The following is a 19299-nucleotide window of genomic DNA, read 5'->3' as shown; positions in this document are numbered from 1 at the left end:
GGTCTCTACTTATCTGTGGTCTCAGCGTCCAGCCCACGGCCTGGAAGAGGGGGTGGCGTCAGTGAGTTCAGTGACTAGGGACGAAGAAGGACTTCGCGGAGGCAGTCGCTTTGCAGCCAAGGCTTGAAGGATGAGGGTGATTGGGAGGAGAGGTGGGAGGCAGGGCCTCTGGGCGCTGGAGTGCCAGGAGGTCTGGGAATGAGGTGGGGTTCCCATAATGTGCGCGCGGTTCGGTGCGACAGGCGGGGGCTGTGTGTAGGTTTGGAGGGACCTATTTGGGGAAAAGACAGGGCGGAAGGCAGCTGTGGCGGGGTGTCGCTTCGCCCTGCCCCACTTATGCCACTGCGCGGTTCCAAGGCACCTCTACCGGAGCCCTCCCGCCGGGCTGCATGGCAACGGGTGACCGCCAGGGGCCGCTGCCTCGGGTCCCCGGTGCCCCCGCCCCTCTCCATTGGCCTTTGTTGCCGTCTGAGCGCCCCGCTTGACTCGTTCCGGTCCGCCTCCTGGGCCTGGCGGTCGCGCCTGCGCACTGGCAGCTGGCCGGGCGCTCGCAGGGGGAGCTGCTGCAGGCTCCGCGGCGGCGGCGGCAACGGAGGCTGCGGGGGCGGCGGCGCGAGCGGCCGGGCTTGGTAGGGGAGCCGAGCCCGGCCCGGGAATCCGAGCAGCGAGAGTGCGGGGTACTTAGGCCCCTCACGCTGGACTTCACAGTCTCCGGGCCGCCTGACCTCCGCACGGGTATATGGGATGGAAGCGGGACCCTCGGGAGCAGGTAAGGGCCCCCGGGAGGGGGAACGGTGCATGCTCCAAGGACTGGGGACTCCCGCATGAAAAGCGTGGTTTCCAAGTGAGGGAAGCGCTCCTGAGTGAGGAGAAGGGCTCTCCCACGATGGGGGCCCAGTTTGAAGGAGGCTGTGTGCAGTTCCGGGGGAGAACCATGTGAAGAGAGCCCTGAGATGGGGGCTGTTTGTCCAAGGAGGCTGTATGCAGTCCTGCGGGTTGGAAGTAATCTGGGAGAAGGGCCTGCACGCACGGAACGACTCCCAGACATCCGTGGAGGCCTACGGAGAGGCCCGGCAGGTGGCAGGGGACGGGCTCCAGGTGTCCAGGAGAGGAGGGGGCGACACAGATGGGCCTGGAGCTACCGCATGCCGGGGGCGGGGGCTCCGCTGGGCTGGAATAGGCTAATGTCTTTTGGGAGAAGGCGCCAGAACTGGACTCTGAGCTCCGCCCCACCGGGCCTGACGCGAGGGCGAGGGTCAGGGGGCGGTGGGTGGGGACCCAGTCCCGGGATTCCCCCTCCGTGGGTCTGGGGAGTCGGAGTGGAGGCTCCGGAGCATGCGCGGAGGTGGCAGCTGGCAGGGGCTGCCCGACGTGGTGGGGGCGTGGCCGTCCAAATACCCCCACCTCTCTTCGCCCCCCCCCCCCCCGTTTGGCTTGGAAAAAGGAGCGTGCTGATGGGGTGCATTCTCTCTTAGGTTATGCTGGCAGAGTGCAAATGGTTATGGTCCCCTCCCCCATTTTAGGGGCTCTTACACTTGGCCCTCAGTCACAGTTTGCTAAGAATGGGTTGAGGGAAGCTGCCAAAGTGCATTTTTCTGCCACAGGAAAGACTGGGACCGAAGCAATGGGTTCTGGGGGTGGGTCCTCCTAAAGATAGGCCTTAGGAAAGGTATTGGTTACGGAGGAATCAAGGACAGGGCAGGCAGGGGCTACCTGGAAGGAGTTGTCTGCTTGGTTTGCAAGTTTCTGCTCCAATACTGAGTAGAGATGGGAGCTTTTAATCCAAAGATAATGACCTTTTCCATTGAATTGTCTGTTAAGGTTACACTCTACAGTTAAAACATTTATTCTAATATTTCTTAATATTTTCATGGCTCCTATCTTCCACTGGATATCTTTCCATTTTCCTCTCCCTACTTCCCAGAAACTGTCAGGGCTGTCTTTAGAGCCAAGATCTAAACCCTACAAACAAGTTGGAGGATTGGGGAGTTTATAGCCTTCACCCTGGTGAGGCGCAGGTGATAGCCTTAACTTCTTATTTGCAGGTAATGAGGAGAAAAAGACATAGGAACAGAGGATAAACTGAGGCAGGATTGCCTCAAGAAAACTGGAGTCCTCAGGATGGGCTGTGGGGTGGTGATACCTCTTGTGTCTTAAGTGTCTTACCCTGTGATGGGAATGCTTCAGGTCATCTGTCACCACTTCCTTACATTTGGTCTGGGAATGGGAATCAAATTTCCATTTGGGACATGAACTTTATTACTTTCCTAATGGAAATTATTTTGTTTTTTTTTGTAGCAGACCTAACTCCCTCCCACTCTCTCAAGGAAATAGCTCCTACCACCTCACTCAAGTTATCCATTTAGTGATCTATAAGTACTTAGTGACTGTTTTCCCTCTAATAACCAACCTTGTATAGGTTGTGTAGTCCTAAGGATAAGCACAGGGAGCAGCTGACTTTTGTACTTCCTCTCTGTCAGACCCCTCTCTCCATCCCAGGCACTCCTGTTTTTCAAGGCTGGGGACTATTTCCAACAACCCATGAACTAGAGTAGTGGGGTAGGTCATTGAGGTCCACATGGATTGCTGGTTACTGGTACCCATTCTAGACTAACGATTTTTATCCTGATGAATTCCTAATAGGCTCTGGAGTGATGAAAAATTGACTTTTTAAAAATTTGTTACAAAAAATAAGCTTCTAGGAAAGGAGCTAGAACCTGCTGTTTGAAGTCAGCCATAGCCTTATGAAAAGCCTAGTGGGACAGGCTTTGCCTCAGAAAAGGGTATAATTGAGATTCAGTCTGGAAGCTGCAGATTGAGGGACCCCATAACTGCCTCCTTCCTAGGCCCGGACTGTTGTCTTGTAGGAAGTTAGAGTGGTGTCCCAAGATGGCCTGAGGACATAATACACGAAACTGAAGTGTTGTGTAAAAAACGAACAAACAAACAAACAAACAAAAAGCCCAAAAAACTAAAGCATTGTTGCTAGCCTCACTGTGCTTATGCCCAGGTCTGCCCTCTGTGCTCATGTGTGTTCTAAGCACATACACTAGACTAGGTGCTCCCTGAAGGTAGAAGCAGTGTCTGGTTTATTTGTAGAACTAGCAAGTGCCTAGTGTGTAGGCCCTGGCACAGAATACATGTTTATTAATTAAATCACATTCAAATGTGAACATAAATGGTTAAGCACGTATATGGATATTTAATAAAGTGTATATTCACATGGAACAGATCCTTTTTGGAGAGATTGACCTGTTAGTCTTTGCTTGCCCACCAGCTAACCTAACCTAACCTAACCTAACCTAACCTAACCTAACCTAACCTTGATTTTGTGTCTTTTGAATAGGCAGTCTGGCTCCTTGGGAGGTGTGTGGGCCTCAGAACTGCAGGAAAGGAATCCTGAGCCAGGGCTTTCAGCTCTGTTACTTTTCCTTCTCTGGGCTCCTTGGGGATGGGGGAGGGGGAGTGTCCTTTTCAGGGCCCCTCCCTCCTTGCTTTTGTCTGAAGAGAAGGGCCCCGCCCCTTTCCCCCTAGGCCCAAGCTTTGTCCTCTGGGCTGGGGCCCTCATCTGCATCACAAAGTGGCCGTCTGTCCCTGTCTGGGTCTGTAGGGAAGTGTCTCCCTTTCTCAGACTAAAAGCTGGGGTAAGGGGGGCGGGGAGAAGACTGTGCTGTTGTTAGGCTTTCAGGGGGATGGAATGGGAGAGAGGTTCCTGCTTGCTGCTGTCTTTCCTAGTTTGAAGATGAAGTGGGGGTGCGGGCTCCCCTGTTTTCCCAAAGCCTCTTTGGAGAGGATGGTGCTCTAAGGCTATGTCTGGTATGTAGTCGGGTTTCTGGGGAAGAGAAGGCTTTGAGGCTAGAGTGTCTGTTCCATCCCCCATCATTTCTAACTAGCCCCCCAGCTCTAGGGGTTATCTTTCTCCCAAGGCCCCAAATGATTATTCAGTCTGGGAGGGGAAGAAGGTGAATGCAATATAAGAACTTGGGGAGGGAAAGGGTGTCTCTTACTGGCTACACCCACAACTGTGCATGTTTGTCTTGTGTAGTGTTTATAATTGTTTCTGGGCAATTACAGGTGTTTGTGTGTTTGTGTGCTCTGTGTGCTTGTGTGTTTTTGTGGTGTGTCTATGGATATGTTTGTTCATTCATTTCCTATCAGTATGTTGAATGCTTCCTGTGTGTTTGCCAGACACTGGAGATTAACCAGTGACCAAGGCAGATATAGTCCCTGCCTTTGAAGAACTCAGTCTAGGGTAGTGAAGGATATGTGTATACGTGTAAATTGCCAAGGTCTAAGTGTGTGTTTGGATGTGTGTGATGGGAATGTGCGTCTGTCTGTCCGTGAGCTTGTGTGCAATTTCTGTCCAGCACTTTCTGAGGTAGGCAGCCAGGTGCTAGTAGATAGGTTTTCACTTCCCCATGTAGCTGAGTTCTGAAGACCTTTTCCATCCAGGCTGGGCCTTCATTTCCCTGTCTGTAGAGTGGGACTGGGCTTGACAGGTGGTTAGAGGGAAACAGAGCAACTTAGCTCTGGGAAGCTACCCCTCCCATGAATGGTTCTGACCTCTTCCTGACCCTCAGCTGAGGATATGCCCCATCCCCCCAGCTTGTCTGACTGTGAAAGCAGAGGTCTGGTAATGGGAGGTTCTGGGCTGGTTTATCCCTCTCTTCTCTCACCTGGGCTGGTTCTCTACTGCCAAGAACAATAGTAGCATATTTTTCCCTTTTTTTCTCTCTTCCCCCGAATCTAGCAAATAAGACTGGAGGCAGCAGCCAGACTGGCAAAAGAGGGTAAAGTAGCTGGATCTGGCCCTACCCTATCCCTTTTCAAAGGGCCCCCTCTGTCTTGAAATTTATCTCTGCTTCTGCTGTCTGGACCTTCTGTGTGGAAGGATCTGTGGGGCATGGAGAGAATCTTGTGTTCTTCCCGGAGCCAGTGTCTCTTCTCCAGCATTCTAACTGCCACCTCTTTCTCCCAAACCCATTAGTTCTTTCTTTATTCAAGCTTTTTTTTTTTTTAATCATTGCCTCCCCAATTGCCCCTTTGTTTCTTCCTGTCTGCCCTACCCCTTGACTCCAGCCTTCTCTCCTTCTCCTTGCCTTTTTCTATTGTGACCTCCAGCTCTGTCCTCTTCTCCAGCCCCCTTTCTCTTTTCCTTAGTCTCCAAACTATCCTTTGAGCCTTTTCTCCTTTTCCCTCTCTCCAACTCTCGCTATTCAGTTGCCCTAATCCTGCCTCAAACACTGACCCTGCCCTCCCCAGCCTGGCCTTCTCTGGATCTTCTTCCTGCCCACCTATAAAGGAACATAAAGGTTATGCCATTTTGTATTCAGCATGGTGATGAATGGAGTGAGCATCTGGCTGGCAGAGAATAGAAATTCTTGGTCTGCTAGATACCTGGTGAAGGCAAGTGTCTTACTCTAGTAGAAGGAAGAAAGGGTTTTGTTACTAGGAGCCAGATTTAGTCTCTCTGCTTAACATGCAATAGGAACTTATTATATATTAACTTAATGAATTTAAAGTAGACAATAAGGATAATTTTCCTAACTGGAGAGAGATTTAAAAAAAACAAAAAACAAAGACAAAAACACAGATGAGCTTGAGATGTCCCCTGGAAGCGCTCGGCTGGGTTGGGTAGCAGGAAAGAGGCATTCCCTATTCTCTCGTGTTCCTGTTCTGGGAGGCCTTGTTGCTTCTCTGATAAGAGTAGTTAGGAGATTACCAGACTTTACCCTCACCAGCCTCTTTGTCTCGTAGCTGCGGGCGCTTACCTGCCCCCCCTGCAGCAGGTGTTCCAGGCACCTCGCCGGCCTGGCATTGGCACTGTGGGGAAACCAATCAAGCTCCTGGCCAATTACTTTGAGGTGGACATCCCTAAGATCGACGTGTACCACTACGAGGTGGACATCAAGCCGGATAAGTGTCCCCGTAGAGTCAACCGGTAAGTGATGCACGCCTAAGCTACCAAATCTGAAAGACACCAACCTTGAAAGAGGGGCCAGAAAGGTAAAAGAAAAACCAGTAGAGGGTAGTATCACCAAATCTAAGGAAGTTTTTGAGAAGGAGATGCCAAGTAGGGTAAATGCTGAAAAATAGTCCAATTGGACTTCACTATTAGAAGATTATTAGTGGCTTTTGGCAGAGTAATTTGAGCAGAAAGTAGTTGAGCTAGTTAATCTAACTATATTGAGTTAAGAAATAAGTACAGTGCCTACGACATTTCAATATTAGTTGAATGAATAAAGAGTTTTAAAGAATGAGATATGGGTATGTTTACAGATTAAGGAGAAGGAGGTAGTAAAGATGGAGAAGTTAAAAGTTTGGGATAGAGGGGAAAAATTAATGGGATGTCCTTGATGAGGCCGAAGGACATTGTAGGATGCACAGTTGGAGGGATTAGCTCTATTTAGAGGAAGTGATAATTTCCTTTTTTTTTTTTTTTTTTTTTTTTTTTTGGGATGTGGAGTTTTGCTCTTGTTGCCCAGGCTGGAGTGCAGTGGCGCTATTTTAGCTCAATGCAAACTCCGTCTCCCAGGTTTAAGCGATTCTCCTGGCTCAGCCTCCTGAGTAGCTGGGATTACAGGCATCTGCCAACATGCCCGGCTATTTTTTTTGTATTTTTAGTAGAGATGGGTTTCACCATGTTGGCCAGGCTGGTCTTGAACTCCTGACCCCAGGTGATCTACCCTCTTCGGCCTCCCAAAGTGCTGGGATTACAGGCGTGAGCCACCATGCCCGGCCTCTGTGATATTTCTTTAATTAATTAATTTTATTATTATTTGAAAACTATATAATATAAAAAAATTCAAATATTACAAAAAGATAGTAGTGAAAAATGTCTCCTTACTATCCTGGTCTCTAGTCCCCCAGTACCGTTAATTGTTACCTTTTTTTTGAGACAGAGCCTCCCTCTGTCACCCAGGCTGGTGTGCAGTGGGGCCATCTCAGATCACTGCACTCTTTGCCTCCTAGGTTCAGGCAGTTCTCGTGCCTCTGCCTCCCAAGTAGCTGGGATGACAGGCAAATGATTCTCCTGCCTCAGCCTCGTGAGTGGCTGGGACTATAGGTGCCCCCCATGACATAATTTATTGGTGTTTTTAGTAGAGACAGAGTTTCACCATGTTGGCCAGGCTGGTTTCAAACTCCTGACCTCAAGTGATCTTCCTACCTATGCCTCCCAAAGTATTGGGATCACAGGCATGAGCCACCGTACCCGACAAATTGTTACCATTCTGTTTTTTTGGAGACGGAGTTTCACTCTGTCATCCAGGCCAGAGTGCAGTGGCGTGATCTCAACTCACTGCAACCTTTGCCTCCCAGGTTCAAGCGATTCTCCTGCCTCAGCCTCCCGAGTAACTGGGATTACAGGCACCCGCCACCACGCCTGGCTAATTTTTAAATTTTTAGTAGAGACAGGGTTTCACTATGTTGGCCAGGCTGGTCTCAAACTCCTGACCTCAAGCAGTCCGCCCGCCCCAGCCTTCCAAAGTACTGGGATTACAGGCATGAGCCACCGTGCCCGGCCAATTGTTACTATTCTTGAATGTGCTTCTGTATACTGTTCTATACATGTGCAGGCATATATGCACATATAACATTTTTAAACACCCAAAACAGGGTTCTTTATACATTGTTCTGTACTTTGCATTTTTCCACTGAACTATATATATTTTTTTTTTTTTATATTTTTTTTTTTTTTGAGAGAGGTGGTCGTCCTTTTCCCCCCCCCGGGGGGCCGTGGCCGGATCTCAGCTCCCTGCAAGCCCCGCCTCCCAGGTTTACGCCATTCTCCTGCCTCAGCCTCCCGAGGAGCTGGGACTACAGGCGCCCGCCACCTCACCCGGCTAGTTTTTCGTATTTTTTTTAGTAGAGACGGGGTTTCACCGTGTTAGCCAGGATGGTCTCGATCTCCTGACCTTGTGATCCGCCCGTCTCGGCCTCCCAAAGTGCTGGGATTACAGGCTTGAGCCACCCGCGCCCGGCCTGAACAATATATTTTTGAAGGTATTACATACCAGCACATATGGATCTGCCTCATTCTTTTGCATAGGTTGAGTGGCTGTGATATAACATGTAATAAATCTATTGAGGAACATTTGAGTCTAAATTCTGCTACAAAAATGAAACTTGAATATTATTATATATAGATTCATTTTTGCACTCAAATATGAGTGTATTTGTAGGATAAATTGCTAGGAGTGGGACTGTTGGCCTAATACATTTCAGAGTTCTCAGATATTGCAACTTGTTTTTAAAGGTAAGTTGTACCAACTATACTCCCATCAATAAGGCATCAGAGTGTCTCTTCCTATACCTGCCCCAATTTGATATTTGAGATTTTTTTGATCTTTGGCATCCTGATCTTGGTCTAATTTTAAATTGTATTTTTCTAATAAGTGAAGATGAATATATTTTCATATGTTTCAAAGTAATACATGGAAGGGTCATTTTGAGCGTAAGAGGAAAGGAGAAAAATTGATGCACGCACATATTAATATGTTTGTGTATATGTCTGGGAACTCAAGGGTGGCCTTGTGTACTATCCTCTGCCTTTTTTAGAGATGTTAGAGCTGCTTCCTGATAGGAGACAGGAATGGGTTCTGAGTTAGAGGCTAGTGGAGAAAGTTCTACATAGTCTACATAGAGTAGGAGGGATGGAAGTAATCAGGGACATGAAAAAGATTGCTAGGCAGCACTGAAGCCTAATTGGGATTGAAACCATATGATCACAGTTGCTTCTAATGTACCGTTTGTGTTATCCAGTAGTATTCAAGAACTTTGATTTAGAAAGTGTGAAGGTCAGTTGGTTAGATAAACTGGAATTTTGAAGGAATAATGGACACCTGGGGTCTAAGTTTCAGAGGACAGGAAGTAAGAGATGGTAATGGAGAAGAAACAGGGTGGTGAGACTAAGTGCTTCAGAGAGATGGAAGAGATGAGATTTTTCTTCCACAATTTGTTCTTATTCCAGTTCACATCTCTTCTACCTTTTTTGCTTATCAGATCTGGGATTCGAGATTGGAACAGCCTAGATTCTGTTCCTGATTTGTTTTGTTTTGTTTTAATTTTTTTTAAAACAAGATCTTGCTCTGTCACCCACACTGGAGTGCAGTGACATGATCTCAGCTCACTGCAACCTCTGCCTGTCAGGCTCAAGTGATCCTCTCACTTCAGCCTCCTGAGTAGCTGGGGCTATAGGCACACACCACCATGCCTGACTAATTTTTGCATTTTTTGTAGAGACGAAATTTCTCTGTGTTGCCCAGGCTGGTCTCAACCTCGGGAGCTCAAGCGAAAGTGCTGGGATTATAGGCATGATCCACTGCACCTGGCTGTTCCTTTTTTTTTTTTTTCTTCTTTTTGAGACAGGCTCTTACTGTGTCCCCCAGGCTGGAGTGCAGTGGTGTAATTATAGCTCACTGTAACCCCAAACTCCCAGCCTCAGGTGATCCTCCTGTCTCAACCTCCCAAGCAACTGGGATTATAGGCACATGCCACCATATCCAGCTAACTAAAAAAAATTTTTTTTTTTTTTTTGTAGAAGATGGGGTCTCACTCTGTTGCCTAAGCTAGCCTTGAGCTCCTAGGCTCAAGTGATCCTCTTGCCTCGGCTGCCCAAAGTACTGGGATTACAGGTGTGAGCCACCATACCTAGCCCTATTCCTGATTCTTGATAGACCCTGGAGTCAAGCTTTTCTCCCTTTAGCCTCCCCCTCTTCTCAGAAGGCACTCACACCACTCTTTCAGGTCCATTAGAGCGTTGGTGGTCTGAGGACCAGCAGTGTCACTTGGGAGCATGTTAGAAATGCAGAATTTCAGGCTTCACTCTAGACCTGCTGAATCAGAAGCTACATTTTAATAAAATCTCCAGGTGATTCATAGGAAAGTTAAAGTTTGAGAAGCACTGTCATAGAGTAGATGTTAGGAGTGAGTATAATAGATGGGACATTGCCTGGACTTTGAATTACTTCCAAAAGCTTGAAGTGGTAGTAGTCTCTCAGCTTCCACAGGCCACTCCTATCCCCCACAGGGAAGTGGTGGAATACATGGTCCAGCATTTCAAGCCTCAGATCTTTGGTGATCGCAAGCCTGTGTATGATGGAAAGAAGAACATTTACACTGTCACAGCACTGCCCATTGGCAACGAACGGGTAAGGTTGGGAGTCAGGCTAGGCCTGTGTCAGGGGTCTGGGGTAGAACCAAGCTCATGTAAGCCTCTTTGAAGTCTGGTGATCCAGAGATCCTTTTCATCTTTTGTGCTGAGAAAGTATGTTTTAGGGTGAGGGGTGGGTAGGTGCTGGTGTTTATTTAGTCTATCATGTGCCTGTCCGTGTCCTAAACAGATTGAGATTAGACTTAAAATAGACCTAAAGGACTTCCTGCTAGGCTGAGAGGTAGTTGAGAGGAAGAGAAGCACTGAGCCAAGGTGGCTAGAACCTAAGGGGCTGGTCTTACTTTGGGGTCTTCATTATGAGCCCCTGTCAACTTGAGCATATTCTCAGCAAATCCATGGAGTCGGGGTCATTCTCGCAGAGCACTGGCAATCCTTCACTCCTTTCTCTCACCCTCCTGAAGGTCGACTTTGAGGTGACAATCCCTGGGGAAGGGAAGGATCGAATCTTTAAGGTCTCCATCAAGTGGCTAGCCATTGTGAGCTGGCGAATGCTGCATGAGGCCCTGGTCAGCGGCCAGATCCCTGTTCCCTTGGAGTCTGTGCAAGCCCTGGATGTGGCCATGAGGCACCTGGCATCCATGAGGTATTGGGTGTAGTTAGTATCTGGGCTACTAGTGTTGGCAGAACTGCTGTCAGGGGAGGAGGGGGAGCACATATTAAGGTCCCACAGTGTGCCATTCAAAAAAAAAAAAAATTGTTTGAAGCCCTACCACTTGCCAGGCAAGTGTGTATTTATATTTAGATGGTTTAAAGCCCTGGCCCTGAACTTCTTAGATATCTTTGGGCCTCATCCCATCTGTCCCTGCAGGGCAGAGAGAAGGTAGAAACTTGCACAAGGTCAGTCATACAACTAGTAAAGCATCAGAGCTGGCATTAAAGCCCTGGTGTCCTGCCTTTCAGGCCAGGGCTCCTCCGTGCCCAGGATGCCTCACAGGGTGGGGGCCTGTGCCCGAGGGACCAGTTCTCTGCCTGTCCCTGCCAGGTACACCCCTGTGGGCCGCTCCTTCTTCTCACCGCCTGAGGGCTACTACCACCCGCTGGGGGGTGGGCGCGAGGTCTGGTTCGGCTTTCACCAGTCTGTGCGCCCTGCCATGTGGAAGATGATGCTCAACATTGATGGTGAGTGGGGAGAGCTATGGAGCTAGGGGCACCCCAAGTCCAGTGACCACACTCCCAGCCTCATCCCTCCCAGCTCTGCAACCACACTCCTAGTCTAATTCCTATAGCCCTGGCTCCCCCTTCCCCCACCCCAATGCCCTATAAGGAAGAGGGTATAAATTGCTATGCCTCCATGTATTGTGGAAGACAGAACCTGAGCTGAGCTATCTTTACCCTGTCCCCACAGTCTCAGCCACTGCCTTCTATAAGGCACAGCCAGTGATTGAGTTCATGTGTGAGGTGCTGGACATCAGGAACATAGATGAGCAGCCCAAGCCCCTCACGGACTCTCAGCGTGTTCGCTTCACCAAGGAGATCAAGGGTGAGGACCCAACAGGAGGGGAAGGGAAACAGCCCCACTTGAGCCCTAAGAGGAAATCCCCTTGGGGTATGCGGCCAAGGCTGGGCACCTGAGCAACCTATTTCAGCCCTGACAAGTAGTGTGTGTATCTCAGGCCTGAAGGTGGAAGTCACCCACTGTGGACAGATGAAGAGGAAATACCGCGTGTGTAATGTTACCCGTCGCCCTGCTAGCCATCAGACGTAAGTTGGCAGGGGTGCTGAGTCATACTTTGTTGGTGGAGAAGGGCTGAGATTTAAAACTCACTATCTTTCCCTCCCTCCTTCCCCCACTGGCCTTGAGAATGAGCCTTGGGGACTGGCCCTGTTTTTGAAGATAAGCTGTGGGAATTTGGCATCCTTTCTCAATCTTCTCTGATCTGTTGATACTCTGCATACCATTTTTACCTTCTTGATCTCCTTGCCTCTTTGGTCCTTTACTTTAGAGCAAGTGTGTTCTCTGATTCCTGTTAGGGTTAGGTAAATGTTAGAATCTCTCTCAAATTATTATTTCTCTTGAAAAAAGAAAGCTAGGCTCCTGGGCTCCTTGGGGAAGCTGTCATCGATTCTATTCTCATTCTTGACCTTAGGCTACACTATATTATGAATGTCTACTCTGTGTCAGGCTTTATGCTCAATATTGGAAATAAATGAGTCAGATAGTATCCTGACTTTTGTGGAACTTGCCCTTCAAACCTTTGGCTTCTTTCTTGGAGCCCTGTATGTCCTGTTTTCCCATGAGTGGCGATGCTCAAAGAAGTTGGATAGGATGAAGCAAAGTCTGGGACTTCCTTCCTGCATATCATATTGGGGCCAAATGAAAAAGGAAAAAGTCTGGGGCTTCCCATGGTTGTGGGTCTAGAGAAGTGGGACTGAATGCTGGGTTATGACACCCCCTTCCTTCCCTTCTTCTGAACAGATTCCCCTTACAGCTGGAGAGTGGACAGACTGTGGAGTGCACAGTGGCACAGTATTTCAAGCAGAAATATAACCTTCAGCTCAAGTATCCCCATCTGCCCTGCCTACAAGTTGGCCAGGAACAAAAGCATACCTACCTTCCCCTAGAGGTGAGATTGCCAAGTAATGGCTGGGGAATAGGCATTGTATATACCTGCATGCTGCTTATCAGGTGTCTCTTCTTTGAAGTTTGGAAAATTGACATTCTGAGAAGGTATGAGGTAGTTCTCCTATGAAATAGAGGCCCCATTCTTACCTGCTAAGTTGTTTCCTTATCCCCCATCCTACTCTCATGTTCTTTCAGGGCTGCCAGGCAGAGATAAGCTGAATTTACTGTTTAATAAGTAATTAGTTCATACAGGACAGAGATTGTAGATACCCACACTCACTCATGTTCTCTTAATTTCTCTTCCCCTGTTGTTTAGAGCTGGGATCCTAAGTGACCTGAAGATATAAGTGTAGCTTATTCTACACAAACTGGTGATAAATATTACCTATAATGTAAATCATGTTTCTCCAATGATTAATGTGTTCCTTTTGAAAAAGTTTTAGCCCCAAGATTTGTCATACTTTTATATAACAGTAGACCTTTGGAATTCTGCAACTGGAGAAGGAATAGTAATGCTAAGTTATAGAATACAAATACAGAATCACTGGGCTCTATTTGGTTTGGTATATACTAGCCAAAATATTGAATGAGAGACTATTGCCTACTGCTTCATTGTCTCATCCAGTGCTCCTCAAAAAGTGTGGTCATGTGTACCAACGGGATAGGCATTACCTGAGAGCTTACTTAAAATGCAGATTTCAGGTTCTACCCATACCGACTGAATCAGAATCTTTTTTTTTTTTTTTTTTTTTTTGAGATGGAGTTTTGTTCTTGTTGCCCGGGCTGGAGTGCGATGGCATGATGTTGGCTCACCGCAACCTCCGCCTCCCGGGTTTCAGCGATTCTCCTGCCTCAGCCTCCTGAGTAGTTGGGATTACAGGCATGCGCCACCACACCCTGCTAATTTTATAGTTTTAGTAGAGATGGGTTTTTCCATCTTGGTCAGGCTGGTCTCTAACTCCCAACCTCAGGTGATCTGCCCGCTTTGGCCTCCCAAAGTGCTGGGATTACAGACGTGAGCCACCACACCCAGCCAGAATCTGTCCTTTAACAAGATCCAAAGGGGATGTACATTAACATTGGAGAGGCACTATACTAGACTACCTTATTTTTTTTTGTTTTTTTGAGACAGAATCTCACTGGAGTGCAGTGGCACCATCTCAGCTCACTGTAACCTCCGCCTCCCAGGTTTAAGCAATTCTCATGTCTCAGCCTCCAGTAGCTAGGATTATAGGTATGCGCCTATAAGGCGCCTATAGGTACCGTGCCCAGATATGTTTTTTTGTATTTTTAGTACAGATGGGGTTTCACCATGTTGGCCACACTGATCTCAAACTCCCGACCTCAAGTGATCTGCCTGCCTCGGCCTTCCAAAGGGCTGGATTATGGGCATGAGCTGCCATGCCTGGCCTACCCTCTTACTTTTATCCAACAGCAGAAGTCACATAGCCCAGACCAAAGCTCAAGTCTTCTGGTGAGCTTCTAGAATTTCAGAACTAACCTGAGGGAATTAGGTTGAAAGGAGAAGAGATCCCCAAAACCAAGAACTCTGACTTCGTTAATAGCTACTGATGCACATGAAGGCAACATGTTCTCTGAGGTATAAACAGAGGTCTTTAGGAACAATCTTAGCTAAGTAGACAGTAGCTGATATTTACTGTAAGCAGAGATTTGTTAGCAAACTAACATTATTTCTATTTAAACAATGGTTTCCAAGGTGTATAATTTATGTTATGACTTAGACCTTGAATTCTATTGTTGCTTATTTAACATATATTTATTGAGCTCCTACTATGTGTCATATACTCTTAGGTGCTAGGAACATGGAGATTAACAAGACAGACAAGGTCCCAGCTGTTGTGGAGCTTACATTCTAGAAGGGGGGAGATACACAACAAATTGATAAACACATAAGATAGTTTCAGATGGTGATAAGTGCTATAAGAATAATAAAATAGGTTCAGGGGATAGAATTAAGGGAGGAAGAGGGTAGAGAGCTATTTTAGTTGTTAGGGAGTCCTCTCTTAGGAGACATTTGAGCTAAGTCCCAAATTATGACATAGAATCAACCTTATAATAACCTGAGAGAAGAGCCTTCCAGGCAGGAGGAAGTACAAAGGTTCTAAAGCAGAGGACAATTTGGATCTTTTTGAGGGATAGACAGAAGGCTGTGGTGGCTAGAATGTATTGTGTTAGGGGAAAAGTAGTAGGAGATGATTCTGTAGAGGGCAAAATCATATAGCCTGTTGAAACCATGTGGCATTTTATTATTGTTTTTTGGAATAGCTTTATCCAGATTGGCTGTGATGGCTCATATCTGTAATCCCAGAACTTTGGGAGGTCAAGGCAAGGGGATCGCTTGACTGCAGGTATGGTGTACACCTGTGGTTCCAGCTACTTGGGAGGCTGAGGTGGAAGCATTGCTTGAACCCAGTGAGCTGTGATTATGCCACTGGATTCCAGCCTGGGCAATAGAGGGAGACCCTGTCTCAAAAAATAAAAAAAAAAAAAAAGAAACCCAGCTGTATCAAGATATAATTCACATACCATAAAATTCATCATTTTAAAATGATTAGGTAGTTTTAGTATATTCACAGAATTGTACAACTATCACCACTGTTTGATTCCAGAACATATCACTCTTTTTTTTTTTTTTTTTGAGACGGAGTCTCGCTCTGTCGCCCAGGCTGCAGTGGCCGGATCTCAGCTCACTGCAAGCTCCGCCTCCCGGGTTTACGCCATTCTCCCGCCTCAGCCTCCTGAGTAGCTGGAACTACAGGCGCCCGCCACGTTGCCCGGCTAGTTTTTTGTATTTTTTAGTAGAGACGGGGTTTCACCGTGTTAGCCAGGATGGTCTCGATCTCCTGACCTCGTGATCCACCTGTCTCGGCCTCCCAAAGTGCTGGGATTACAGGCTTGAGCCACCGCGCCCGGCCCAGAACATATCACTCTTAAAGCCTATATTCATTAGCAGTTACTCACCATTCCTTCTCTCCCCAACAACCTGTAGTAACCACTAATCTACTTTCAGTCTCTGGATATACCTATATTGGACATATCATATATGTGAAATAATACAATATGTGTCCTTTTATGACTGACTTCTATCATTTAGCGTAATATTTTCAAGGTTTATCCTCTTTCCATCAGATGGATATGTCATATTTTGTTAATTCATTTATCAGTTAATGGACGTTTGAATTGTTTCTATTTTTTGGGTATCATGAATAATGCTGCTGTGAACATTGATGTACACATTTTTGTGTGAACATAAGTTTTTATTTCTCTGGAGTATACACCTAAGAGTGATATAATATATAACAATGTTTAACATCTTTTTTTTTTTTTTTTTTTGAGATGGAATCTCACTCTGTGACCTAGGCTGGAGTGCAGTGGCGTGATCTCGGCTCATTGCAAGCTCTGTCTCTCAGGTTCACGCCATTCTTCTGCCTCAGTCTCCCGAGTAACTGGGACTACAGGCGCCCATTACCACGCCCGGCTATTTTTTTGTATTTTTAGTAGAGATGGGGTTTCACTGTGCTAGCCAGGATAGTCTCGATCTCCTGACCTCGTGATCCACCTGTCTCAGCCTCCCAAAGTGCTGGGATTACAGGCATGATTCACCGCACCCAGGCAATGGTTGACATCTTGATGAGCTACCTGATTGTTTCTCAAAGTGGCTATGATATTTTACAATCCCATCAGCAATGAATGATAGTTCTAGTTTCTGGCCAGGTAGGATTTTATTCTAATTATAATATGAATCCATTGGAAAATTTTAAGTAGAAGAACAGTATGGATTATTGTTGTTCTAGTTTCTAGTTGTGAAGATCCAACTAGAAACTGGAAGTAGCACCTCCAGTCCACCTCTGTATCTTCCTCGAATAGTTATGTAGGTCAGTGAGTGTCCACAAAATCATTTGTTCATGTTCAAATCACAGTTCATTCCTTCTTCCGTCTTCTCTTTTTCAAATTGTGGTAAAATATGCATAATATAAAATTCACCATTTTAACCATTTTTAAGTATACAGTTCTGTGGCATTAAATACATTCACGCAGTTGTACAACGATCACCACGACTAATCTCCAGAACTTTTTCATCATTCCAAACTGAAACTCTATACCCATTAAACGACAACTCCCTCCTTTTAACCCCTAGCAACCACCATTCTACTTTCTGTCTCTATGAATTTGACCACTGTAGGTACCTCAAATGAGTGGAATCATATAGTATTTGTCCTTTTTTGACTGGCATATTTCACTTAACACGATGTCTTCAAGGTTCATCCATGTTGTAGCATGTTAAGATTCCCTTCTATTTTAAGGCTGAATAATAGTCCATTGTATATATGTATTACGTTTTGTTTATTCATTCATCTGTCCATGGATACTTGGGTTGCTTCTTCCTTTTGGTTATTGTGAGTAATGCTGCTGTGAACAGAGATGTACAAATATCTGTTGAAGTTCCTGTTTTTTAAGTACATACCCAGAAGCAGAATTTCTGGTTTATATGGTAATTCTGTGGTTAATTTTTTGAGAAATTTACATACCATTTTATAGTCCCACTAGCATTGTACAAGTGTTCTAATTTCACGACATCCCTGGTTTTAATTCTGTATCTGTAACCACCTGTAAAGAATGCTACAACTTTAAGGTACCTTTAAGAGAGCAATCTCACAGATTTCAGTAATTTTGGATTTTCATTAAGTGAATTGACTATTTTGTTTATTTTCTGGAATATAGAGTTTGAAGGCAGGTGACCTTGGGCTGGTTTTCCTTCCCATTGTTTACCATGAACTCTGGGAATTAGGACGAGAATTAGTATGTAAAGAATGTTGGCCCTATGGGAGCGAGTTCCACATTTCATCTCATCTAAATCCTTAAAACAACCTCATGAGACAGCTAGTGTATTTTTTTTCTCATGTTTGAAATTAAAGAAGAAGATTCTCAGAGTGGTTAAGAGTCCTGTTTAAGGTAACATCACCTAGAAATGGCAAAGCTGTACTTCAAACAGAAGTATTTCCAGACCTACTGGCTCTCTCAATTCTAGAAGCCTTCCTGTTCACAGCATCCTGAATATGGTATATTGGGGAGTAGAAGTCTTGTATGTCACTAGACAGCTTTTTATGATCTGTATTGTTTTCTGTTGGGCCCAGAACAGATGAAGTAAATGGCAGGATGTTTCTCACACCAGCAGAGGACACTGTCAGCCAACAGAGACAGTGATAGCTGTGATCTGGGAGCTCAGGGGTTTAGAGCCAACCCTAGTCCTGGTGGGTTGCTGGATGGAGCAACTACGTACCTGCCACCATGGAGAGCTGCCTTAGAAATCTAATTTGTGTATATTGAGTTTTTCAGTATTCAGAAGAGCTCTATATATGGTCCTTTGGTAAATAATATTCTGTGCTGCAGCTTATTGTTTACTGTGTTCCAGAGCTATACCCAGTCCTTTAAGTGCTTTATTTAATCTTGAGACAACTCTGAGATTGTTACTATTATCCTCATTTAAAATATGAAGGTCAGGCGCAGTGGCTCACTCCTGTAATCCCAGCACTTTGGGAGGCCAAGGTGGGTGGATCACCTGAGGTCAGGAGTTCAAGACCAGCCTGGCCAACATGGCAAAACCCCATCTCTACTAAAAATACAAAATTCGCCAGGCATGGTGGCATATGCCTATAATCCCAGCTACTTGGAACGCTGAGGCAGGAGAATCGCTTGAACCTGGGAGGTGAAGGTTGCAGTGAGCCGAGATCGTGCCATTGCACAGCAGCCTGGGCAAGAAGAGCAAAACTCTGTCTCAAAAATACATACATACATACATACATACATACATACATACATGCATACATACAAGAATTAGCCAGGTGTGGTGGCGGGTACCTGTGATCCCAGCTACTTGGGAGGCTAAGGAAGGAGAATTGCTTGAACCTGGGAGGCGGATGTCTCTGAGCCGAGATTGTGCCACTGCATTCCAGCCTGGGCGACAGAGCAAGACTCCATCTCTTTTTTTTTTTCCCATCCAAAAAAATAAATAAATAAATAAAATATGAGACCTGAGCCCAGATCTGGCGCTGGATCACAAGCTTTTAATCACAAAGTGGTTGAATTGCCTTTTTTTTTTTTTTTTCTTTTTTTTGAGACAGAGTCTCACTCTGTCACCCAGGCTGGGGTGCAGTGGCGTGATCTGGGCTCACTGCAACCTCTGCCTCCTGGTTCAAGTGATTCTTGTTCCTCAGCCTCCTCAGTAGCTGGGATTACAGGCACACGCCACCATGCCTGGCTAAGTTTTGTACTTTTAGTAGAGATAGATTGGTCAGGCTGGTCTTAAACTCCTGACCTCAAGTGATCTGCCTGCCTTGGCTCCTAAGGTGCTGGGATTACAGGCATGAGCCGCCATGCCCGGCCTGAATTGCCTTTTACTTTGCACATGAATATTTTCTAACTTACCTATCAAGTGAAACTCAAGAGGAGAATACATGTATGCACAAAGGATTTTGCAGTTCCCTTCCCCATGTCTGACAGCCACGGTATCTTTCCTTATTATGGGGCTCTGGGTACAGGA

The 19299-nt window shown here is 46.2% G+C and overlaps 1 protein-coding gene across 2 annotated transcripts in view; it reads left to right on the top strand.

Moving 5' to 3' along the window:
* The first annotated feature begins 514 nt into the window (after window positions 1–514).
* AGO1 (argonaute RISC component 1) overlaps window positions 515–19299 on the top strand; it is a 47462-nt gene continuing 28677 nt past the window's right edge. For both annotated transcript variants that reach the window (XM_023232175.2, XM_023232174.2), the window contains exons 1-8: window positions 515–769; window positions 5758–5941; window positions 10031–10151; window positions 10576–10757; window positions 11157–11293; window positions 11520–11654; window positions 11788–11875; window positions 12591–12738. In XM_023232175.2, coding sequence (XP_023087943.1) covers window positions 745–769; window positions 5758–5941; window positions 10031–10151; window positions 10576–10757; window positions 11157–11293; window positions 11520–11654; window positions 11788–11875; window positions 12591–12738 — 1020 coding nt within the window. In that variant the 5' untranslated portion in view covers window positions 515–744. The remainder of the gene's footprint in view (window positions 770–5757; window positions 5942–10030; window positions 10152–10575; window positions 10758–11156; window positions 11294–11519; window positions 11655–11787; window positions 11876–12590; window positions 12739–19299) is intronic.

This window comes from Piliocolobus tephrosceles, chromosome 1, assembly GCF_002776525.5.
Source record: "Piliocolobus tephrosceles isolate RC106 chromosome 1, ASM277652v3, whole genome shotgun sequence".
In the NCBI taxonomy this organism is placed as follows: Eukaryota; Metazoa; Chordata; class Mammalia; order Primates; family Cercopithecidae; genus Piliocolobus; species Piliocolobus tephrosceles.
The sequence above is the reverse complement of the archived record's forward strand: the minus strand, read 5'-3'. Positions and strand labels throughout refer to the sequence as shown.